This window comes from Populus alba, chromosome 9, assembly GCF_005239225.2.
Source record: "Populus alba chromosome 9, ASM523922v2, whole genome shotgun sequence".
NCBI classification, from domain to species: Eukaryota; Viridiplantae; Streptophyta; class Magnoliopsida; order Malpighiales; family Salicaceae; genus Populus; species Populus alba.
This window is the reverse complement of record NC_133292.1, coordinates 6,772,478-6,798,073: the sequence shown is the minus strand read 5'-3', so window position 1 is coordinate 6,798,073 and position 25,596 is coordinate 6,772,478. Positions and strand designations below refer to the sequence as shown.

Below are 25,596 nucleotides of genomic sequence, written 5' to 3'. Positions count from 1 at the left end.
GCCATATTAATTTACTAAACACCAAATATTAACCAACAACCACCTAATTAAAAAAAAACAGGTTATCATTAACAAAAGATTAATATTATAAATAAACACTGTAAACAAACTACTTAGAATTTTTTCGGGAGAAATCACTGTAATTATCCAGAAATAAATGGCTCAATCGCAAGTGCAAAATTCACAACAAATCAGCCAATTGGATCGATCATATGAATTAAAATGTGCCTGGTGCCATCGTCAACGCTGGACTAGAATGCTGCTCTCCACCTCCTTCAATCTCACTCACGACATTCGATGGTGGAAGCATATCCACGCGCAGTGGGAGAGAGTGGAGAATGGATGGCCTCGTAATACTTCTACCACTACATGGGTAGAGAAGAAGTTGCCCAAAGTGAATGAAAGGTGTCATGTGACTTTAGAGCCTCATAAAATTACAGAAACTAGAGAACAAAAGTCTTTATACCTTCTCTCTCTCTCTCTCCCCCCCTCGCCCTCGCACACTCACTCTCCTCTCCAATAATAATCACAATAACTCTATAGTATCGAGAGAGCAGAAAGAGAGGTGGAGAGGAACCCACCACATTTTTCGCTTTCTAGGAAACCATTTTGAAAGAAAGATAAAGCTGAGTGAAGAAGAAGAAGCGAAGGAGAAGATGATCGTGAAGAGAGAGATAGATACATAGGAAGGTCGGCAAGACAACAAATACTACTAAATACAACACAACAAAGAGGGAGTCTTTGTTCCTTCTCACCAGTCTCTTCTACTTCTCTCTCTCTCTCACTGCCCCATCTTCCAGAGAAATCTCAGTCATCTCTCCCTCTCAGTCCCAACTTCTTATTTTTTTTTTCGCTCTCACAATCTCACAAAAGCCAAAGTGACAGTTGTGTTTAGCGTAGTATTTCTATTCTATATTACCAACAGAAACCCCAGAGCCTAGCAGCAGCAGCAGCAGCAGCAGCAGGAGGAGGCCAGCAGCACCCAGTCCTGCCTAGTGAAAGAAAAGAAAAAAAGAAACAAAGCCCACCCCAACAAACAAGATCTCTTTCTTTCCACTCTTGTTCTCTCTCTACAAATCTCTCTTTCTCTGATACAATTTCAGAGTTCTCGACCCCACTTCACTCACATAACACCTACATACACACATCCTTAGATTTAGTTTCTTCTTCTAAAAATCTATCCTCCCTTCTCTCTCTTCTACAATTATCATAAAAACACTCATATTGTATATTTACTTATAAATATAAAGATTCTGTCTTTCTTATATTTTACAATCTGATAAAATTTTACAAAATTATCAGTTGTGGCTACTACAAGGAGTAGGCAGCTACTATCAGACACTGGTGCCTTTGCTGACTGGGCCACCTCTAACTCCTCTGGTATCCGTACCGCTGGTCCAGACGACCTCTCACTCGGCTTCAATGCCGGTCCCACCGGCGGCGGCCAAACATCCGGTCCAACATGGCCTAACTCAGCTCGGCCCATCAACTACGGCATCTCTCCAGACATGGGCATGGTGGGCCTTCGCGATGTCTTCGTGGTGGCTCCCGCTGCCTCCTTCAACCACCACCACCACCAGCATCATGAGCAAATCAATCTTTCAACAGCAGATCCAATCAATGCTTCCAATGCTACAGCTCTTGGTGTTGGTGTAGGTGTTGGTGTCATTCCACTCCTTACTACGGCGCCTTGTCTTGCGCCACAAAACATGGATGATCAAGATTTGATGAATAATGGTCGAAACAAGATTAGCGGAATTCATCAGTTTTGGCAAAACCAAGGCTCTCAATATATCAAGAAAGCTTCTAATACCACTCCTTCGATTCTTGATCATCACAACAATTCTTCAACAGCGAATTTTCTACTACAAAGTGGAAATAGTGCTGGGAATGGAAGTGGAAGTCTGGGAGGGAATTCATCATCATCCGCTACAACTACGTGTCAAGATTGTGGAAACCAAGCGAAGAAAGATTGTAGCCATAGAAGGTGTAGGACGTGTTGCAAAAGCCGTGGTTTTGATTGTGTTACTCATGTGAAGAGCACGTGGGTACCGGCTGCGAGGAGGAGAGAACGTCAGCTTATGGCAGGTGGCGGTGGCGGTGCTGGTTCTACTGGGTCTACTTCTGGTGTCAAGAAACCTAGACTTATAAGCTCACAAACCACAACTTCTCATACTTCCACTTCTAATACCACTCCAAGGAGCTACGACACGAGCTCTAGTCACCAAGGTTTTGAGTTTATCTGTTTATCATTCTCTATTTTACTTGCCTTGCTTTATATGAGCATGGGAAAATTTTAGGGTTGTTAATATAGAAGTGAAACTTTGAGTAGGGTTTTTGTTGAATTATGTTTTCTGATGCAGGTTTTAAAGAGAGACTACCGGGGCAAGTTACCGCACCAGCCACCTTCAGGTGTGTTAGAGTGACGGCAGTGGAAGATGGTGAAGATGAGTTTGCGTATCAGGCTGTGGTGAAGATTGGTGGTCATGTTTTCAAAGGGTTTCTATATGACCAAGGAGTTGAAACAAGAGATGGGTTCCCTAATATATCTGAACTGCATTTGGGTGGTGGTAGCAGTAGTGGTGGTAATGGCTTAGGGAGAAATGGGGCCTCTTCTTCCCCGATTCTCGATCCTTCAGATGTTTATGGTGCTTCCACTGGAGGGTTACTCGGAGGTTCGGGCTATGGCAATCCAATAAATTGAGGTCACTTTCAAGGTTTATCAAGGAGTGACATTCTTGTCTAACTTTTCATATGTCCACTAATTAATTATTATCGATAGGGTTTTGGTAAGTTGCTCCTTAATTTGTATCTTATTAACATATGTTCTCTCTTTGAAAATTCCAGCGTCTTGGTTTTAGTACTCTTGCTTGTTAATTCTATTTGCCTTGTGTAATAGCATTTCGAGGGTCATCATATGCCAAAGAAGCTGCATTTTCTCACTATTGGAGCAATTCCTGTATCAAATTTTAGAAAAGATAGTAAAGTCTAAAAATCCTGTTCTACCAGATATATTAGTTCTTAAACTTTGTGATGAAAAAATAAAATAAAAATCTGTTTGCTTTCTTGAAGTTGTAGCCTTCTTTTTTATCTTTCTGTCCCTCTCTTTTGGTTTGTTACAAGTTTTTGTTTGGCAAAGGTGAGATCTACAGTTTAAAGTATAAATGCATCATCAAGAAGCCTTCTGGTATGAACTTCAATTTTTTTTTGTAGCAATTTGTCTTAACTGGATTCACTGTGCCAGTCATGCTTTGCAATAGAAAGGAACTTAATTTGTTCTAAAACTGCCCCATGTATATATGACCAAGCCCCCTTTTTTTTATCTTCCATGCTTGTTTTCGCACAATCTTGTACTTTTACGGTGCTAACATTTTGTTGCACCAGTTCCTTCCTATTGGGTTGGTTTGGTTCCATCAACTACAAGTAAATGTGGTATTCATCATTATTGTGCTGCTTTAGACTTTAGCATGAGAAGTAGTTGCTATGTCACCATCATTTATTGCCAAACAAGAAAGAGCATTACATGGATGTCCTTTTCCGCCCACATCTCTTCATGTAACATTTTCGTAATAAGGACAACCATTGATTCGCATGCACACATGAATACATGGTGTATTTGATACTTCTGTTATCCTAGTATTTGAAATGCATCCCACTCGATTAGAATATTCAAACTTTTTCCAACTTTCATATTTTCTGAGTTTTAACCTTTTGAAGTTTGCGTTTGTTTCAGGAAACATTCATGCACTTCTTTTGTGCTTAAACCGTGGTTTAGTGAATTGAACTTGCTAACAAAACGTAATCGGTGCTCTTGATTGAATTACTGTCTCCTCGTGTTGTTCACTGGCCCAGTTATGAGGAAATATACAAGCATAGAAGAATATTTGAACAGTATTTAATATAACTGTGGGTTTTCTCGTGCTGTCAATCTGCTAGTCGTGTCATTTCTGCCCACCGGGATAATTACTGTCGGGATGTCTGTTTGGGTTGTAATGATAGTTTATTTTTTGAGATGCTTCAGATATATATGACTTATCCTTTTGGCTATAATCTTGCGTGCACATCTTGACTGATATGGATTAATTAAAGCGTTTGGTATCTATTTAATTCTTTGCTTGGCCCTTTTCCTTTCCGCCCAGACATGTTGTCCCCCATTGGATCTCGTAGCATAGTTTATAAATGGATGTATTTTGTCGTGTAGATCGTTTTGATCATTTCTTTCCATATTTAATGTTGTGCTTTTTATAAACTGCATGCCGCTTTTGTAAACCAGCAACATGTATGGAACAAGGGCAGTCCCATGAATATTTTTTCATGTTACACTTCATATACATTGCTGATGGAAATACTATGCCTGTGTGCATGACTGGCACTGAAACATGTCCTTGTGCTCGCTTTTTGTTTGAAAGATTAGTGCTTGTTCCGAGGTATGTGAATGCACGTTCTGATAGTTTTTCAATAATCAAACATGGATATGGCCACCTGTGTGCATTTTTTTGCTAGCATAACGTGAAGTGTCGAGGTATGATCAATTCTGTTCTTCCATCGATTGGCTGTGAAGCTTTTTTCTGAAATACATTTTATTTATCTATGCTGTCAGTTCCTATGAATATTTTCACTCTGAAATGCTATTGAATAACGTTTGGGTTCTATACTTGTGAGTACTACGTTTTTTAATTGACATATCTTGCTGAATAGAATGGCAATTGTTTTGCGAAAAGCAGACTGGTCAATTTCACTCGAGTCAAGTGTTCGTATCACTAATTTTACCGGAAGAATCACTGTATTTTATGTCTGGCTAGCATTACGGAAGGTCCTCTTTTACTTGTTACCCGTGTTTCGATCATGTCCTTCAATCTGTCCCTGTACCTTATCCGTATTTAGTAGGAAGAAAATCAACTGAAACAACAAAAGTTAAGTACTTGATTCGCTGGACTGATAAAATTATGATCACTGTTCGTGATTTGAGCTGTTGTGCAGATGCTTTGCATCAATGAAACATAGGTGAATGAGAGATTAGGGTTTTAGACTGCGCATGTTGTGTGCATAGGGCGTGTCTTGTGGCAATTATTCTTTGCAATCTTCATATGTCTGCATCCAGATCAAGGGTGGTGGATAAAAGCCATTCTCACTTCTGTCCTCTTGCTTGATGTTAAACGTTTCTGGTTTTTTTGCACATGTAACTGTATAATCAGGTAGCAAAACCATGGGAAAACTGCAGGGTGAGAGTGTAGAAGTGCTGTTTATGGTTTTGATGCGGTAACCAGATGTGTACTGTGGTGGGGTTAGGTTAGTAGATTTTTTCTTCGGTTGGTGGCAGATTTTTGAACTTCATTGAACCAGAGAAACAGGCTACAATCCCCTATCAGTGTTGGTGTTTTACCTGAAAATTTGCTTGGAATGCTTATGTGGTGTGTTTAATTATTGTTAAGCTCATGCACTTATTTCTTTTCACAGCACATGGGATGTTTTGAGCACGCATTTCGTTTTGGAATGTACTGATCACTGACAATTTGAAATATGTGTGATCTGATATGATTTAATGTGATTTGATCATTTGAAAAATCTTGTCACTTTTATTTTATTTTATTTGAGGAAATATGTGATCCATAACTTCTCTATTCAAACTGTTAAATCTACATGTGTATCGGGATTTCATCATGGTTGTGCCCTCATGCCGCCATTACTTGAGCAATGTTTACTTGCACGAGCTCTTGTCGTGCTGTCGTTCGTTTATTGTCTGTATCCTAGCTCCTTTCTTTCTATTTTTTTTCCCAATCATTTATACTGGCTTCATTAACATTTTCTGTAGCCCTCGCTTTTTTAAACATCATCTTATCTGATTTTCTTGATTCCCAGATGCCAAATTGTTGCAATTTAGTTATTAATTGAGTCTTACGGGGTGCATCATTTTCTTCTTCAGCTGCGAGCTTTTAGTGCTTGTCACAAATGTTTTGTAAAACATTATTGTCCAAACTTCTGATCCTTCCCTTCCTTAGTACGGATGGGACAGTATTTTTTTTCACAATAAATTAAATTAAAATAAAATAAATATCACGCTTGTCCATTTTAGCATAGATTATTGCAATGAGAGTTGCTTGTCACTGTTAATTTGTTCCCAGTTGAGAGCTGATCTGTGAGGAATGTGATTCTCTCGCAGCATTGCTTATGAGAGATACAGGTGTTTATTGATATCTAATTGAGGTATTAATCTAACATTAACTGGTTGAAGCAAGGAAATGTTTGACCTCTGTATAGGTTAACAGAAGGTTTTATACTAGGGTTCGAAGTATATCCTGCAAGTTTTGTAGAGTTCATTTCTCAATGAGATCGGTAAATGATGAACATGTCAACGCATGTTTCATGGCACCCAGTAGGGCACAGATTATTTTTTTCCCCCAGCATGTGAAGGATCATGATTTTTCTGAGAGATGCAGTGGCATCACTGCTGCTAGTTCACTATTTCCTGTGGATGATGACACCAGAATTTCAATGTCCCTTGTATCAAGGGGTGAATACTGATTGCTTTAAAATTCTATTGGCAGAACTTGAATTTTAATATTTTCTAGTGCAATTGAGGTACACATTTCACCCCTCAGATAAACCTATAAAATTATTGCATCCCCCACCATTAATATGTAAAGAATGAAAAACAAGGATTTCCAAGTCTAGTGGGGCTTTCTTTTTTGTTGAATGGTCGGTCCCTGTTTTGTATGTTTGAGACCAAAAACAACAATAAATAAATAAATTAATTAATTAATTAATTTGGTCTCCGCACCGGAATTAATAACATTCAAAATTATACACGAAATATCGTTTTTTTGGCTCTCTCTATAGCTCTATATCTTTTATTCCTAAAAGGTTTTTCTCTATTAGCAGGTTTTTTTCCGGAAAACTCTATTTATTATGGTGTGGATGGCAAGCAAGTTTATATTTCTTGGTTTTAATAAAACTATGTTCTTTCTATCTATCATTATATAAAAATAATCAAGTTATTAATGATTGAAAAAAACTAAAAAATAAAAAAAATACGGGCAAATAAAGGAATTAACTTATTTGAAATTTCTTCTCCTAGTAATGCAGAGAAATAAAGGGAATTGAGTTACAAGTTGTAAAGTATAGGGTTTTCTTTTTTCTATGATTATTATTTTTCAAGTTGTCATTCAACTACTACACAATAAAACTCGTTGATAATGTTCTAAAATATAATATATTTAGAAATGAGGTTCTTTAGTATTTGAATAGTAATTAATTACAAGTTTAGATTAATATTTTATTCTTCAAAACTTAAGAAATTTATGATTGGTTGTAGAAATCCTAGCACATGTAAAACAATTATTTTTTGTAGGGTTTATAAACCCTCTAATTGTAAAGTCAGTTACTTTAAATAAGAGATTGTAATAAATAAATAAATAAAATAACTTTAAATTTTAATAATAAAAATATAGTGAATCTTGCAGCTCGCTAGATCCACATTTAGTTAAGTTAAGTACGTGGTTAAACCCAAGTATGTTGGGTCTTACAACACGTTAAATGCACAATTACTTAGGCTCAACACATAACCGAATTTAAATATATTGGATGTGGCAGATCGCCATAACCATAATTACTTGGACTCAACATATGACCAACTCTAAATAGGTTGGATTTGTTAGGTCGTTAGACCCATAATTATATTGGCTTAGCACATAGTTGAACTTATATATGTTGAGTCTGGTAGTTTACTAGACTTGTGTTTATCTGGACTTAACGCGTTATTGAATCCAAATATATTGTGTTTGAAAGCTCGTCAAATTCAACCTATCACAACCTGTTAGTGAGTTATTTGTTAGTAGATTTTCTCACAAACCATAAAAATATTGATTCTTCACTTGTCATACTTGATTTCTGTATATCCAAGAAAAACGTAGATATGTCATTTTTTGTTCAGCTATTTTCGTTTCTTTTTTCCAGAGAAAAAAAAACCTGTATCTTTGTTTGGAATTTTCTACTTATATGCCCCTAGAGCAAAGGGTTGCTGGAATTTATTTTTTGTATATTTCCAATGGCCTTTGATGGGCTGTCAAGTGGAATTGTGGCAGTGGCAGGTTTCAGTTCCAGGCACTATAAATGTGATCCAAAGACGCTCATTTCCAAAGTGGCAGTCTCCTGAAATGGCATTCGCTCACTCATAGTTTTAATTGTTTATGGTCCCAGATTTCCAAGGTGAAAATCCCTAAAAATGGTTCTTGATTGGTTTATGAGACCATGTCAATTAGGATATATCATATATCTATCCAGCTTACTGAAAGTTCTCTCATTTCTGGCAGCACCACATGACAGCATTTCCACCAACAACTTCATTGATATATCCATATTTCAAGCATACTGGTCATCACTTCAATCAAAAAAGGAAGCTTTCTGATTATATTCTCTGTGAACTGTGCTTAGGAATCCAGTGCGCCATTCAAATACCAAAATATGAGAGATTGCAGGTATGCTGTCTCTTTCAAACACCATCCCGTTAGATTCTCTCCATGCTATTTCCCAGGGCAGCTGCCCTTCAAGTAGAACCCCTAATTAAAAGCCGATTCATTTTTATAGAATAAATGGAAGTCAAGTTAATGTTTCCTAGCGTGTATAGAGGCCCTCTTGTATACCTACTTGTAGGATACCCTCACTGCCAAGGGACGGTGTTCACGTTGTCAATTACCATATTGTCATTTGCTATTATTTGGGACCTGGTTTTTAAGATCGCGGGTAGCTATTTACTTTCATTTTATGGTTGAAAAAATGGAATGATATGAGCAGAAAACCAGCAAAGCTCCAGCCCAGGAATGGCCTGCATATATTGGAACAAACCCTGTGACTGTTACCTTGTATGAGAGCAGCTTCCACTTCTGGGTTTTGCACAGAATTTGCTCACAATTTTGTAGTGTTGGTCTTGCAAACTAATGTAACGAGTCGAAACAATGAGAACAAGCATTAGCCAGCCGAACTTTTTTGAGAAAGAAAGTGGCAGTAATGATTGGAATCGCAGAAAACTACTGGTGAACACAAGAAGAAGAACATTTGTAATCTTATTAAAATTCCATTAATCAATATATTAAGGGTTAGCATAGAATATCGTAAAAGTTCCTTTATGATGGTGGTATAATTGATACTTTTGGTGCTCATATGCACTGGTATATAAAAATGTTCTATAAATCACTCAGCAGTATTATTATAATTACCTGACTTTTAGTGCTCAATTGCACTTACATGTATATACTATATTTTATGTAAATGTGCCGTGGAATCTCTTATTATGTCCCTATTTCCTAATCCCTAGCTAGTACTAAAATAAATGAAAAATCAGGGATGTGGGCCAGAAATTGCCATGGTTTTTTTCTTGAAACAGGAACTGAGCTTTCGTGCCATACAATAGTGATCAGGGAATGCATGAACTATTTGTTTATTCTGGACAAAAATGATGAGGAACACTTTCAGCAACTCTAAAGGCGAAGAGTGTTCAACTACATGAATACATGTAAGCTTGGAGACACTTTTTTTTTCCCCTTGAAAAAAAAGATAATTGGAAAAGGATCTTTGGGCCAGCAATGTTTAGCAGATAGCCATCTTTAGTCATGATTCCTGTTTATAAGAAGTTCTTGCACCAGTGCAGATTAACTCACCAGTTAAATTAATCGATGCTTATACTCTAAAACATTAGGAGAATTTATTTTGTATCGAATGTCTTAAAGCATTGTGATCGTGGGTTCCGTCAGGTCCCACCACAAATCAATGGTGGGACGAATTCGAGAATCCCATTTGGGTTTCCAAATCCTGTTAAAGCAGGAATGCCTTGTTCTAAACATTACTACTACAACAACTTATCCCTAAATTTTAAGTCCTGAAAAGAATCCCTACTATAATCAATCATACCCTAAGAATAATTGATGCCTGTAAATTAATCTATGCTTCACTTTTTGTTGAGAGATTTCAATAAGGTGTAATTAATTCATCCATGGCACAGGCCTGGGAGCACACCTTCCCTGTGAAAAACTATAGCATGCATGTTTTGGGACCTGCTATTTTCTATCTTTGTTAATCTTGTAAAATCACGAGGCCCCGTATTAACAAGCTAAATAGCGGTCCTACGAACAAAAATAAAATTATTTAGGCTTCATGCTGCCCCCCGTATGAACCACACCATAAAAGCAGACCTCCAGATCCTTGGGTTCTTTTTTTTTTTTTTTTTTAAAAAAAAATGATGCTGCTCTTACAGTTTTTCCCCAAGATCCTCTTCCAACCACGTAAAAGCTACATGTCAATGTTCGAACTGGAGAAACAATCATTCGTGTTTTTTTTTTTTTACCAACAATATTCAAGTATATTTAGTGCATTTTGCCAATCACGGCTCTAGTACATGGCGTCCCATAGGTTGAAACGCTCAAATTCGATTTCTTAGTGACCAAACAAATTGAAAACTTTCAACACTTGATGGTTTGGCTAATCATACTCAAAACTGAAATGAAACTATGGTTCATCGAAAATCATTCACGAGTGTTAACCAATCAACTGCTACCATAAGTGCGAGGAAATGGAATCTATACTCTACTACAAAATTTCTGATTAATTTTTGGACCGTATTATAGATTCTCCATATCTCTTTCAACGAGATTGCGACTTTTCTGTACATTACCAAGCAATAAATTATGTAAAGAAGTCTTGATGAATCTCAAGAGGTCAAGAAGTGAATCATATTCATTCATTCCTCCAGTAGCGTCATCCGTAAGTGCCTGGCAGAATCTAAGATGCTTCCAGCCACCTTTTACATCTTTGTCATTCTAAAGAAAACCACACAAAATCAGGATCAAATCAAATAAATTGTCACTTGATTTTGCAGGAATCAGAGGTTATCTGTGCACCAGCTACGACATATGAACCAAATTTAAAGCTTGCAATCCATGAGAAACATGTACCTGCAAAATATTAATCGGATTACATTTATCACAGAAATCCTAGACTAGGAAACTGTAACACCTGCAAGTTCCTGTTGTGCCACAGCTGAATTAATTGCATCAATAACATCCAATTTTCCCCGAGTAACAGCTTCATCCATTGGAGTCCGTTCATGGCTGAAAACCATCCAGTTATGGATTAGAGAATGTCTGCATACATGAGAGAAACATAGAACAAACTCCAGGCTGCAGGTTTGAATTACACACCTATTAAGAATGCCTAAACTCGCTCCTGCCAGAATCAATTTCTTAACAACCTACAGATCCCAGTATTTGTTAAGGAACCTAATATGATGCATACCAAAACCGACATGGGAAGTGACCATGATAATTACCTCTATATGACCATTGAGACAGGCCCAATGAAGAGGCGTATTCTTCTCCTCATTAGAAGCATTGAGGTCCTGCTCAATGGATACTTCAAACATTTAATAGGTCTTAACAACGCATTTAAATACAGGGTTCAATCCAGGGACAGAGAAAACAATACAAACATCCTCTAATCCTTTACAATCTCATGAAAATGGAAGCAAAATACTATAAGCAAGAAAGAAAGATGAATACTAAAGGTATCTGCTGGTCAAAGCTAGAACAGAGCAATATGACTAAGTAAATTTAAGATTAAGAAAACTTTGCAGCCAGTTTACACGCTGAAGCCATAAAAAGAGAAGTAACTTGGAATAAACATAAAAAGATTCAGCTATAAATGCTTCCAGGAACTGCAATTTTGCCTTGCCCTTTTGATGTTGGAGGTTTTAATCAATCAGATAAGGATCTAATGTATTTAGACCGTGTGAAAAGCCTAACATATACATCTTTGGATCAAATAGACAGGTTCAAGCCCAAGAAGAGACCCAATCACCCCAAACAACATGACATACAAAAACAAGCATAACTTCTTATTCGACTGTTGAGTTGGACTCAAATTTTTTCAGAAGATTCTACAAGTCCAGTTTATAACAAGTAGACTGATTGTAATCAAAAGATGTCAGGAAGGCTTTCAAATGAAGCTCAGAAGATGAAGTTTTTGTTGGTTTTATTATTTTTGTGTTAAATTTTTAAAAAACATTATTTCTTCTATTTGTTTAAAGATTCTGATTTTCCTTTCTTGTAAGTGTTGCCTTCAAACATATTTAAAGGGTTGTAATCCTTTTTGAAAAGGCAAAGAATTGTGGAGAGAATTTATACAGTAATAAAACTATGGTTAAGGCTCTTGTTGTTGAGACCCCTAAAATTCTATCTTCCTTGTTCTTTGACTTCTATTCTCCTTAAATTCCGGCTGTGTCACCTTTCCATAGCAGCCACCAACACTCCTCCACCCAAAACCCCAAGTCCCCCAAAACTTGAAAAGGAAAACAAGCATGGACTCTTACCACTCCTTGATTGATAAGATACTCCACGATGTCAAGATGCCCATTAGCTGCAGCCATATGGAGGGCTGCAGTTACAAATCAGTAAAGCAAAGTCAAACATCCATTAAACCAAGCAAAATTCATAAAAAAAAAAAAAAAAAATTGGCAAATTCAAGCTTATAATAAATAATAGGATAATCAACAATCAGTAATAAACAATTTTCAAAATTTCAATTCATCAAAAAACTCTATGCCCTGCTTGTAGTGCTGCCGTTCCAAATCAGTAAAGCAAAGTTCATCCATTAAACCATGCAAGATTCATAAAAAAGAGAAGCAAATTCAAGCTACAATAAAAAAGATGATAATAAAAAATCACTAATAAACAATTTTCAAAATCTCAATTCATCAAAAAACTTTATGCCCCTCCGGATCATAATTTTAGATAAAAAAAAACCCACTGCATGTTTGAATGAACAATTATCAGAAGTGAAATTCTTCACATCTAATCACAGACATCAAAAATCAAAACAACACACTATATCTCTGGAAATCTATAACAAGAGGGAATGGGATCAAAAAACACCTAGAAAAATGTTCAAAAACATGAATGAAGCAATCTTGTCCCAAAGGAAGTTGTTTTATTCAATCTATTCTAGAGAGCAACTTCACTGCAGATTCATTGGCAAAGGTTAGGCCTTGGCACAAAATCAAGACATGGCTGCTTAGAGATGGAACAATATTTCTAACATGCCTTTAGCTTCACTTTCAAAATTTCCGTTTCTTTGCAACTTTAACACAATGGTTTAAACTCAACACTATTCTTGCATTTTCTTTAATATAATCTCTCTCGTTATCTTATGAAAAAAAAAATGAATTGTTTGAAATACACTTTTCACAATCTAATAAAAAAAAGAGGAAACAATGTCGTAACACATAACCTATGTCCGAAAAAGCTACAAATATTGATCACCCATTGCAAGTTATTTTCCAACATTTCTACAACTAGTAACCCATAAATTGGATGCCGAATGGCATCCAGAAACAAAACGTTTTGAGAGGTGAATAAGGATTGCCTAAATCAGAGTTTCGGAAGGCGAATGAGAGCACATACCTACATGGGATGAAAGAAATTGAGTAACTAAGCTTCTAAACAAGCAAGTTACTAGATCATCAATTGTTATCTAAGAGCTCATTAACAAGAAAACAAATAACAGAAGCAGGATGGAAAGTCAGAATAGAAGACAGATAAAATTGATAATAACCTGTTCTGCCCAGTGAATCTTTGGAGTCAAGAGAAACCCCAGAAGATGCTAAACTTGTGATATCCTCAAGATCATCATATCTAGCAGCCTTTAAGAAGAAAAATAAAAGAAAGAAAACGAGAGCAATGTGAAAAAAAAAAAAAAACTGAGTTTCGCAAAAAATGAAAAATTGGGTATTGTGAGAGATACCTCAAGTAAAGCATCAACAATCTCCGGCGTTGCTTCGACTTGGGTTTTCCGCTCTGCTTGGTTTGTCGCCGTCCCCATTATCAGTTTCTAGAGTTTTGAGGGGGAGGGAGGGAGGGAGGGAGCACAGGGTTTTAGGTTCCACTCTTCTTTGAGGGTTGAGCACAGGAAAAATTGGTGATTTAATTCAAAGAAAGGCCAGGTTGGCATCTGGGCTACGAGTTCTATTTTCCATAGGGCACTGAATAAAGCCCATGAAGAAAAGCCAGGCAGGCAGGCCTGGTGCTTGATTGGCTCCACGTGTGTGTGTGTGTGTAATATACATGTACCACGCGTATTGTGTTTTTTTTTTTTAATTATATAATGTAATAAAAATACAATTTATTCAAAATAAAACTTCAAAAATTCATGTAAATCTCACTTTGGTAGTTGTCATATAAGCATAGAAAGGATATCAGAGTTTTACGCGCGTTTAGATTGCGATGGAAAAGAAGAAGAAGAAAAGAAATTGATGCGTCCGTCTTTAATTTATAATTTTATAAAATACTTTCTTCTCATTTACTTGATAATTTTATAAATACTTGACCAGGAACAAATTATAAGACGAAGAAGACACGTGCGCTTGGAATATGCCTCGCATGACACAGTGTGGTCCGGTGGCACAAGTCACAACCCTAGAAATTTGGAAACAAAAAAAGAAAAAAGAAAAAAGGAAAATACCCACCGCCATATAATATTTTCATCCATATCAAACACTCTCGTCTCTTCCTTGACCCTTTCGATGCAAAAGAGGGTCCTCCCTCTCCAACTCTTCCTCTCTATACATATAGGAATCTGGGTAGAATCATTCTTTAGACTGCTAGCATCTTTTTCTCTCTCTTTCTCTATAAATCCCTTTCTGTATATATTCTTTAGATTATATTTTTTTAGAGATTTAGATTAGTATAACAAAAAACACAAAAACACAATTTAATTTCTTGTTGTTGTAAACTTAATTTAATTTAATTGATCAAAACCATGACTTCAGTCATCAACATCGACGGTCACCAACCTCTTACTTCTGCCCTTCAACATCAGGTACTTTCTTTCCTGACCTCTTAGATCTACCTTTTTTAGGTCTTTGATCTTCGCAGAGAATTATAAAGAAATTGAAGGAAATGATGAATCCAATGATACTGTTTTTGTTTGGTAGTTGAATTCCTAGTAAATTGAAAACAGAAGGTTGGCAATTCTTGGTGACTGATTAATAAATTAATGAAAGTGCTTGTTTACAGCTTGGAAAACTGATATTTTTATGATAATCAGAAACCCTTTCGGTATATTTGTCTGACTGGGGTTTGTTAGCTTGTTCTTGGTGCATGATGATTTATTGGAAGTTCTTGCTTTTTGAGGGAAATGAATGAGATTTTTAAGTTATTTTTTAATTATTTTTGTGGGATTTTTTGGTTTCAGGGTGAAATGGAGAGTAAAGTGGAGAGTAGCGAAAAGGCATGTGGGAATCATGGTGGGATTTGTGCTATATGCTTGGATAAGATTGTGCTTCAGGAAACTGCTCTTGTTAAAGGTTGCGAGCATGCGTACTGGTTAGTATAGTTAATCTCTACTTTTTACTGTTTCTGCTTCTGAAACATGACTGCATTGGTTAATTTTGAACCACTTGATTGATATGATTGGGCGACTTCTCTAGCAGTTTGGCTTCTTGATTGGAGTCTTCTGTTGTTTTTTTTTCCTTCAACTCGTCTTATTTGATCACGGAGGATGATATCCCATACCTGTTTTGTTAGGATTAAGAATGTGGAAGCTGGAAATGTGCTCTGCCAGAATTCAAGTGGTTTAGATTGAAAAATGACTGTCTTTGATGCTGGTATACACTGTAATAATCTTTTGTTGAGGACAAAATGTAAAAGTGATCTAGAAACAGATAGTAATTTGTATGTAGAAGTATTATTTTGTGGCACTTCTTCCCTGCACCTATGTGTTCGTGTTTTTCCTAAGTTTATTTGTGAATAATTATCAAGAGAATGTCTTAGGAATCATATCAGCAGGTGTAGCTGATAGTTCATTTGGTTTACCCTGTGACGAGGCCATTGTGCAATTTGTTGCTGCTGGCTGCATTTTTTTTTTTAAATAAATTAATCGATTTCTTGCTATGTTTTGTTTGTTCTCTCAAGCATCTTTGGGTTGTGAGTGGGTAGAGCTATGTATTGTCATTTATGAAAACAAAGTTCCATGGTGAAGAAGAAATTGCTTGAATCTGGTGATCTCTGTGTGAATATGGGTTCTAAGCTATCTTCTGTAACTTTTGTGCCTCTGTTAGTGTTCTGCATCATTTTTTATCGTGCATGACATTATGGATTCTAATGGCTGCATGAAATTAATTGTGTGCTATGGCATTCATTTTTATTCATTTTTTATGCATAAATTATTTCTTTTCATTTAACATGTTAGCTAATTTGCTACTTTTATTTTTTCTTGTTTTTCAAAGAATTTGTGATGACTTGCATCTGTGCTATGAGGTTCACACTGTGCCTCACAGAGTAAATTAAACTCCCTTGCTTTCATTATTGCCTTTTGAGACCTGAGTTATAGTAGTCAGGTTGCTGGAATTAATAGAGGAGGTATGTTTATCCTAATCTGTCTCTGCCAGCTAGTATTAGATAGTTTCCAGTCACTTAGGTTTGTTCTCTGAATAAACCTTCCTTTTGAACATTGTTTTCATTCACATGCTAAGATGTGTATTCTTATACATTGCAATAATCCATTCATGTGCCCACTACACATCTTAACAGTCCCAATTTCAGAGTTTCTCCTTATACTGAGTTCTATATGTAAATCATGTACTAAATTTTGTCAAATCGAATCTTGAAGATCATAATTCTTACAGACATGTATGGAAGGTATTTAGTTGTGAGATTTGAGTTTAATGCTGTCTTACAGTTTATGCTCTGGCTCATTCCTGCAATTAGGTTCTAAATTTGCATTGAACCATCCAGTTTCTGTGTCTTTACATCATCTTTTCAAATTATTTGTGCACATTCATCATCTATGCCTTGTAGTTATTGCACTTTCAACTATTCTTTCTGCAGTATAAAGAAATATCTTTTGAACCGAGTTTCTCCTCCTAAATCCTTTATTTGTATAAATCTGCCTGTGTCCTTTTCATGCAATGTAGTTGTATTTCATATGTTTTGAAGTGGGTTTGCTAAATATGATGCTGCATGAGTTCTTGTTTTGGTGTTGAAGAATTGCGGTGATTTTTATTGATGCAAGAAACTGATTGATCCACCTAATTATGCTGTGGACATTTTTCTCATCATCATAGCTGTGTTGAGGTGTATGCTTAAATGGTGTTCTCCAACTCACTAATAATTGGTTTGAAGAACTTGAATTTTCTAGCTTTACATAACTGCAGAAGAATCATGGCTGATTATAGCATATTCCATGTACTTATTGAACCTCATGCAAGCACTGATGATATGTTGATGATTTCCTTTGACATTGATAGTGTGAAGACTATTTTAACAAATTCAATACGAAATGGCTTGTATACTAGTATTCATTGTTCTTTTTGTCCTTTGTTCTGTGCAGTGTGACGTGCATCCTTCGATGGGCCACATACAGTAAGAATTCAACCTGTCCTCAGTGCAAACAGCCATTCGAGTTTCTCAATGTTCACCGTTCTCTTGATGGCAGGTTGAAATCTCTTACACAGTCATGTATATTATGTTCTGAATGTGGTCAGTTAGTGGTTCATTTTATCAAAATACTTGAACTTGGCTTATATAAGCTTAGTGAAAGTATTGCCATTTGTTTCTCTTTTGCTGAAATGAGCCATACTTTAGGTTTAATAGATTTTTGTTTCTTTAACAGCATCCAGGATTACATGTTTGAGGAAAGTGTGTGCCTCCTCCTTCGAGCTGCATGGTTCATGCCTTTGACCGTGGAGGATCATGAGGATTTTTATGAAGACCCAGATGATTATTATCCATATGAATATGAATATGAATATGAGGTTGATGATGATGATGATCTAGATGGAGTGTACTTGAGCAGTTCATCCAATCTTCGCATTGGAAATCGCAGGTGGGGAGATAATGGCTATGTTAGGGCAGGGCGTCAAGAAGCGAGGCCAGTGCATCGATCAAATTTCGAGGACTCGGGGGCCGGCTCTTCACAGGCTGGCTCTTCACGTGAACCTAAGAAGAAAGAGGCTGCAAAAGATAGAACAGGGAGACGGGCGAAGAGGACACTCAAGCGTGAAGCGGCCGACAAGGCTGCTGCGGCAAAACATCAGCAGCATTTGACTAGGTTGGGCCGGAAGTGATTCCATGTTCATTTCTGTTTGTTCTTCATAAGCCAGGAACAGCGAACCTGTCACCTGTACAGTATTGCCATGCTTTAACTCTGGAATAATAATGACATGGTAGTTGATTAGCATCTAGGAGATGGGGGGTATGTGGTGGACCACATGACAGGTCCATTGCCCTTTCAAAATTTAACGTTACTCAATTCAACTCACAATGAAGTTCATAACTTCATATTGCAGTTGCTAACATCACGTATTTCTTTACGTTGCCATTGATTACAAGAGAAATTCTTTTGCATTGTTTACATGGCTGTTTTGAAACTCCAGGTCGAGCTAATATTTCAAATGTTCGTTCTAGTGATTGGCATTTGGATAAATTCTTGATAACGTTCTTCATTTATTTCTATGGTTGTTGGTAACCAAGTTAGAAATTACGTTTCACGGAATTATTTGCAGTGATGGATTATCGTTTCTGTTGAGGTATCTCTGAAGATGATTAGTGCGACGAGAACCAAGAACTCCAATGATCTCAAGCGAGTGTGGAGAGGAAAGAATGCAAAAGACTGGCGAGGATGCTTTAGTTGAGCTTTCTGCATCGTCAGCGGAGACGGAGAGAGAGCCGAGCAATTCTGTCGAGCTTTGAGCTGCACTATAGCTCCATGTCTCCGGTATGATACCCATTATAAGCCCAAAATAATCAAGTTTTGAAATCATCGTACAAGGGCCGTGGGTTTGTAAAGTTTCAAAGTTTCTTTCTAATCGGTTTTATGTTTTCTAAAAAAGAATTATTTTTTTAAAATTTTAAATTAATTTTTTATTTTTTAAAATATTAATATAAAAAATATTATCTTAACATATTTCAAAACAAAAACACTTAAAAAAACAATATTTACCAAAAAAAAAAGACGGTCAAACTAACTTATCCCAAATTTTTTTTGTTTTAGCTGGTGGTAGTCTCCTCGGCTAATTTTTGGTCATCAATCCACTTCGATGTATTTCTTGAAAATTATGTACCACTTGATCCCCATGTATGTGACTTCGTGCGTCTGCAACTTACTTGTACTGCAAAAATTATCGGTCATCAATCCATCAACTCTTTAGCCACCAAACTTCTACTTCCCTCGGAGAAAGATATATCTCAAGAGAGGGAAAACAATGCAAACGATTATTTTTTCCCTGAAAGTCGCGTGGCAATTGTGCTTCTTTAGTCGAGCTATCTTCATCTTCAGCAGAGAAAAGTTTGAGAGCCTCAAGACTGGGCGAGGAACCTTAATGATGGGTCTGGTTAAGCCATTCTGTTGCGCCTTGAGCTACGTTAGGGCTCCTTGTTTGCAGTATGAGGCCCATTAAAAGCCCGAAATAATCAAAATTTGAAATCATCATGAAAGGGCCGTTGGGTTTGTAAATAACTAGTTTACCTTCTTCTTCTTCTTCTTCTTCTTCTTCTTCTTCTTCAGTTTTACTTTTACAGTGATAGTATATTCCATCTATTTTTTGTGCGTTGAGTTATGACTAAGCTTTAAAGAAGCTGATCGAGGATGTATTCTTTTGAAAGAAAATGAATAAATTTGATTTTAAGCAAACATAGCATTTGAATAATATATTTCCACAAGAACCAAGATCATGAATATATTTTATGAATATTTTGTGCCAAGTCTATTCACAATGAATAGCAGTACTTCTTCGTTATGTAATAAATCGAAATTATTGAGATTCATACCTATTTTGCTAAAGTAAATTAATGATAGGCATTCATTAATCTATGCCTCCTTGTATTGTCACAATTATTTTTTAATAATGACAGCAAGGGATTTTGTCTTGGAAATATAATTGATAGCGAAATAAGAAGGGTTTGCATTATTAATTCGGAGCCTGCACATCCATCCATTCACTCTGATAAAGTGGTTGGGACGGTAAAGTAATTGTTTTTTAAAATGTAAGAAAAACCATTCTATAGTATATTAATACTATTCAAAAACATTAAAAATAAATAATTTAAATAAAAAAAATTAAAAAATTCCCCCGACACACTTTTTTTTTTTTTTATGAATTAACGTAAATATCCAGATTAACTTACACATACCTTAACTAATCTCACATATTCTAAAATTAAAATTATATAAATTTACACGTTATTAACAACAACATATCCTTAAATTTAAAATTATAAAATAATAAATTTTTTAATTTAAAATTATTATAAAATATTATCTTTTACTTCCCTGAGGAGGATGGATTGAGCGAAAAAATTGGAGTCGTCCATTATGTGCTTATTTATTATCGCACGACTTTTTAAAATAAGGCCCTACACCTGCCATTGGATGAAAGCACATTTCCACCAACACACTCCATTTCAATTCCTTTGACAAGTGTCCTTTCTAAACAATGAAACTCGAGTGCCTCTTCGAACTCCATTTCGAGACGTTTACAGCGATAAACAAATAATTTATGTCCCCGACTTATGTTTTTTATAGAGGGAAATCTCTCCCGAAAATAATATTTTCCAAAAACATACATGTTTCTGTTCCGAGAGAACAACTAAAAACTGATGAAACAATTTCGTCGAAGAAAAGGAAAGGAAAAAAAAAAAGTTGGCATTTTTCAGGTAGAAATAAAAAGGATTTTCTCAAGTCTTCGGAGAAATGAAAAGCAACAATAAGACTGCGCAGTCAAATTAACACCTCCCCAATTTTCTCATTTTCTAGGTTAAATTGGTGGTGGTGGTCAAAACATGCTCCCGTGATTGCCAAGAAACAGCCAAGTTGAGGACTTCGTTTCAAGTTTGAATCCTGCGCTAACTACCATCGAGAAAGATTGCAGCCCTGAGGTCATGTATCAGACTCTGTAACCGATCATGGCAATCTTCTTTTGGACGAACGAATTCATTATCAGAAAGTCGCTTTTTCTTTCTCCTTTTCGTGTTTTGGACAGATTTGTCTATGAATTGGACTAATGTCTTAGGCATTGCTTATTTAGTTTCAAGTGTTTCCCTTTCATATAGATAGATGCCTGTCCACGGAGATAGATACTTGACTCCATCAACCAACCATGTCGAAGAATTTATTTAAAATTAGTGGAGGAGCTTGAAATTTTCTTAGTTTTTTCAAAGGGGATGGATGAGTAGGATATGATCCTGAGATGAAAAAAATCTTTCATATTGGAGTATAGAATACGCAGGCCTAGTTCATAGTTGCAAATCTTCGTCAATTTTGAAACAAAACTTTTTTTGTTTTTTGTTTTTGAAAAAACTCATTAAATCTAAAAAACTGTTTGGAACTCTAGGACGTCCACCGGACCTCTTGGCTCCGCCACAATGTAAAAGATTCGCAAATAATTAATGAGTTCGAAAAAAGGTTTTAGGAGAAAATGGGCTTCGATTTAAAGTCATTTCCTACAATTTCCTGAAAGCATTACAATTATAATATCATTTTACAAACCTAATTTCTTGAGTAATTAAGCTACAGCCGATCTTATTATAAATTGGGGAAATCAACTCATGATTTATACAAGATAGTCAAGTACCCGGCTGAAAGTGCTTGCAACCTGAATCCAATAAATACCAAGAGCTTTCATGTTAGATTTAATGGGTGTTATTAAAAATTTATTAAAATAATAATTCTTTATGTGTTTTTTTATTTTTGATATTATCACATTAAAATTACATGAAAATATTAATTTTATATGTTTTCAATGAAAAACAATTTAAAAAATAATTAAAAAGGTTTATATTTTGGTAGCGTTTGATATTATAGTAGTTGTTGTTTTTTAAAATGTTTTTTGTTTAAAAATTTATTAAAATAATATATATTTTATTTTATTTTTGATAATAACATATAAAAATAATTGTAAACTAAAAAATTCAATGTTTTAAAAACTTGGGCGATATGGATGGAGACCTGGCGTGGGAAATCAGATCATCTATAGTTGCATTCAAACTTAATGAGGCAAGCTGGTATACACGTACTAGAATTAGAGCAATCATGTCATTTTAATGTTCAAGATTAGGATTGACCATGCATACATGCTTAATCAATGAACCTTCCCCTCATATGACTTTTACTCTTGGCATTTTTTAGAGGTTTTTGAAATGTGATAGTGATTATTTTTAAAAGTATTTTTTATTTTAAAATATATTTAAATAATATTTTTTTTATTTTTGAAAAGTTGTTTTTTATATTAATACATCAAAATGATTTGAAAATATAAAAAAATATTAATTTAAAGTAAATAAAAAATAAGTTTGGTGAAAAATTAATTAATTATAATTAAACTTGAATTAATTATGCCTTCCTGACCTCTTGCATAAATAGGGTTTGAGGGACTTTGTTTAAAAAATTTGTGCTCTCTTGGCATCTTTTTTTTCCCTTCATGGTTTCAGGTTTTGTTGCTGTAAAAAGATATTTTGAGTAAATTTTATAGTTCCTGGATCTTGGCTGCAAGTGTATCGTTTTTATTTAAATATTTGGAGATTAATTACATTAAAATCTTTTGCATCAATTAACAGCCTTAAAAACTAATAAATGATAAAATCCACGATAACAGTTTTTTCTTTCTTGCCTTATTTTAATTCAAAGTTTTAGCAGTAAATTCTTCTATACCTTGTTCTATATTTATTATATGCTATATTCTGCTCTGTTTTTTTTTTAAAAAAATATATTATTCTGCGTTTTACGGAACCATTTTCTACATCATGGTGGTATGGGATCATGGAGACAATTTCTTCCCATAAAGCCATGAACGAAGTAGGGGAGGACAGAAGGGATTGTTTTGTCTTGAAGCTTAGGGCTTAGGAGAGCATCTGTAGAGGGAGATAGGTGGAGAGAGTGATAATGAAGAGTGGGGCCAAAAGGTGGGACCTCCAATTACATCAGCTGAGCAAAATAAGTCCACTGGAAGTGGAAGCTGCAATGTCAAGCAAAGCAAAGCCAAGCCAAGCCTTCAAAAATCTCAATCCCTCACCCACCACTTGCTGTAGAAAAAGAACAGAAGAAGTGGCATGTGAAAACAAGCCACAACATCAGCAGCAGCAACATCATCACCATCTTTTTTTGATTTTCTCTTTTGATTCTTACCTACTACCACACCCACCTCTTCAACTTGCGCAAAGCAAGCTCTTTTATTCCACTGTGAGTCTCTCTCTCTCTCTGCCTGTCTCCTCTTTCTTTTCTTTTATCTCCAGTCTTTTCCTTGAATTCATGGATCGATGCTGCCAACACAAGCCAGAAGCCAGAAAGGATATAGAAACAAGAGAGAAAGGCTTCCAGTGCATTATAAGCAATCAATCAACTCTCTGAAACCTCCTTGTTTTGCTCTGTTCTGTTCTATTTTCTTCCCCTTCAAAACATTCTTCCTGTTACCAAGTCCATTCACTAATCTTCTAAAACTACTTGAAAGAGTTCAGTGATACTCTTATAGGAACAAGACCTTATCACTGATGCATAGATTGTTCTTTGTGTTAGCCCTGTTTTTGTTCTGCTCTCTCATATATAGGAGCTTTCTCGCCAAACCTGAACCAAATAGGATATAGGCCTGAAACTCCTGTGAAGCATCACATTGAAGAATTAACTTTCTTTTGATGGATTCTTTCAATGAATCAACTGGGTTCAGGTACAATCCAAATTCAAACACGATGGTCGATGCAGATGGCGATTCTGAGTTCTCCGGGATTCTTGAAATCTATGTTCATCATGCCAGGAATATTCACAACATATGTATCTATGATAACCAAGATGTTTATGCAAAATTCTCTCTAACTTATAATCCCGATGAAACCCTTTCAACTAGAATTATCAATGGAGGCGGAAAAAACCCAGAATTCAATGAAAACTTCATGATGAAACTCGCTCAACTTGATGCAGTCCTCAAATGTGAAATTTGGATGCATAGTAGAGTTAGAAACTACATGGAGGATCAGCTTCTAGGATTTGCTTTGGTCCCTATTTCACAAGTTTCTGGCAAAGGAAAGGTGACTCAAGATTACAGCCTCTCCTCCACTGACCTCTTTCACTCTCCAGCTGGCACTGTCCAATTGTCTCTTTCGTTGAACACATCTTTGCCTGTTAAGCCCTCAGCAACAGCTGCCAACTCGTCAATATCATCAGAGGTTGTGCTTCTTGATAGAAAGATATCGGAGGTTATTTTGGAGCCAGTTGAGTATTCGAGAATTGAATTTCCTGATATCAATGTTGTTAGAGAGAATCAGCAAATGGTCTCAGAGTATTTTGATGGCATGGGTTCCAGGCCTGGCTCTTTTCTTTACCTTGGTGCCTCTCCACAACCTGCTGTTCATGACTATGAAATGACAACAAATTCCTCCGAGGAAAATCAAGGAGGTTCAGGTTCTCCTAATGGCAGCACCCAAAACTCCAGTTTCTTGAGCTCTACGACAACAAGCCTGAGCGATGACAGAAATTCCTCCGATTCAGTTGAGAGAAAGATTCGTTTAGGTGGTCAATCATCAAGCTCTCTTAACGTTTTGATCACCACAGAGGCTAATCATAACTCCTGCGCTTGCCCTGACACTCCAACTTCAAAGAAGGGAAATGAAGTCCGAGATGAAAAGGAATCAAATTTTACAAGCAAGGAGGAGGAGAGCAATAAGGAAGGAAACATGAGTTCTATTAAATTTGGTCAAGTATTTTCAGCTCCACTAGGAAACATCAATCTTGAGGCCGAGCAGTCTGCAATGCAGCAGCAAATAGTAGACATGTACATGAGGAGCATGCAACAATTCACAGAATCTTTGGCCAAGATGAAGCTACCCATGGATCTTGACAAACCGGAACCTGAGGACCGCGGTGACGTGATTCAAAGTCACAGAAATGAACTAGAGCTTGAGAAGAAGAAAAAGGACGGAGGTCGAGTGTTTTATGGTAGCCGGGCATTCTTCTAGTCAAAAATCCTTGCTGCTGCGCATGTTACCTAGCTTTGTTCCATCAGGAAATGGAGTTTAATTTATCGGCTACTTCAGTGGTATTTATGACTCAAATCAATAACCTTAGTTTTGTTTAGCTTCTCTTTTTTATCACTACAATTTCTTCTAATATTTCACATGTTTCAAATTATGCAAGAGTAAATGTATCCGTATTGAAGAATTGCCAAAGACTTGTATGTTGTAGAAGGGGATCTTGAATCCTCTGTAGCATCTGTACTATCTGCAGCTTGAGAACACAGAATTTTATTTGTAAGATTACATATATAGAAAGTGGTATGATATTTTGGGCAATGCCAGCCTTGCCTGATGTGTTTCAAGTCATTAGATATTTTTGTATCTTAGATAAGAACGATTGTGACTCCATGGCAAGCAGACCTGTGCATCAATCTGCTTGCCCCTGCTTGCTGCTCTTCAGTTCTTCTTTATACATCTAGTATGTGATAAGGTTAATTTTGATGGGTTTTTTTCATTTCTCAGCTTCTCATCATCAACAAGTATGAGCTTTTGCATGTTTTAATTTAAGCTTTGAATTTTAAATACTTTTAAAAGAAAACTCTTTTGGAGTTTCCTCTAC

At 36.1% G+C, this 25,596-nt stretch overlaps 4 protein-coding genes across 6 annotated transcripts; 3 read left to right on the top strand and 1 right to left on the bottom strand.

Moving 5' to 3' along the window:
* The first annotated feature begins 445 nt into the window (after nt 1-445).
* On the top strand, nt 446-6,724 carry LOC118027725 (protein LATERAL ROOT PRIMORDIUM 1). Of its 2 annotated transcripts, XR_004683872.2 has the most exons (3): nt 446-2,229; nt 2,364-2,789; nt 3,734-6,724. XR_004683872.2 is itself a non-coding variant. In XM_035031176.2 (2 exons), exons 1-2 carry the CDS (start codon nt 1,509-1,511, stop codon nt 2,702-2,704), a joined length of 1,062 nt encoding a protein of 353 aa, XP_034887067.1. In that variant the 5' UTR covers nt 446-1,508; the 3' UTR covers nt 2,705-3,071. The 2 variants fall into 2 exon arrangements, 1 of the variants encoding a protein (XP_034887067.1); XM_035031176.2 differs by lacking the exon at nt 3,734-6,724 and having other exon boundaries at nt 2,364-3,071.
* A 3,862-nt stretch (nt 6,725-10,586) lies between these two features.
* Nucleotides 10,587-13,937, bottom strand: LOC118027726 (uncharacterized). 2 transcript variants are annotated; one of them, XM_035031177.2, is made up of 7 exons: nt 13,786-13,937; nt 13,597-13,684; nt 12,356-12,420; nt 11,318-11,386; nt 11,190-11,239; nt 10,944-11,099; nt 10,587-10,808 (listed from the first exon to the last, which is right to left on the bottom strand). In XM_035031177.2, the coding sequence occupies exons 1-6, from the start codon at nt 13,861-13,863 to the stop codon at nt 10,988-10,990; spliced, it is 462 nt and encodes a 153-aa protein (XP_034887068.1). In that variant the 5' UTR covers nt 13,864-13,937; the 3' UTR covers nt 10,587-10,808; nt 10,944-10,987. The 2 variants fall into 2 exon arrangements, with proteins under 2 accessions (XP_034887068.1, XP_073267389.1); XM_073411288.1 differs by having other exon boundaries at nt 10,587-11,099.
* A 565-nt stretch (nt 13,938-14,502) lies between these two features.
* On the top strand, nt 14,503-18,352 carry LOC118027602 (E3 ubiquitin-protein ligase RHF1A). Its single transcript, XM_035030995.2, has 4 exons — nt 14,503-14,859; nt 15,235-15,365; nt 17,371-17,475; nt 17,653-18,352. The coding sequence occupies exons 1-4, from the start codon at nt 14,800-14,802 to the stop codon at nt 18,104-18,106; spliced, it is 750 nt and encodes a 249-aa protein (XP_034886886.1). The 5' UTR covers nt 14,503-14,799; the 3' UTR covers nt 18,107-18,352.
* A 4,684-nt stretch (nt 18,353-23,036) lies between these two features.
* On the top strand, nt 23,037-25,313 carry LOC118027597 (uncharacterized). The gene has a single exon (XM_035030989.2). It carries the CDS (start codon nt 23,664-23,666, stop codon nt 24,978-24,980), a length of 1,317 nt encoding a protein of 438 aa, XP_034886880.1. The 5' UTR covers nt 23,037-23,663; the 3' UTR covers nt 24,981-25,313.
* The last annotated feature ends 283 nt before the right edge of the window (nt 25,314-25,596 follow it).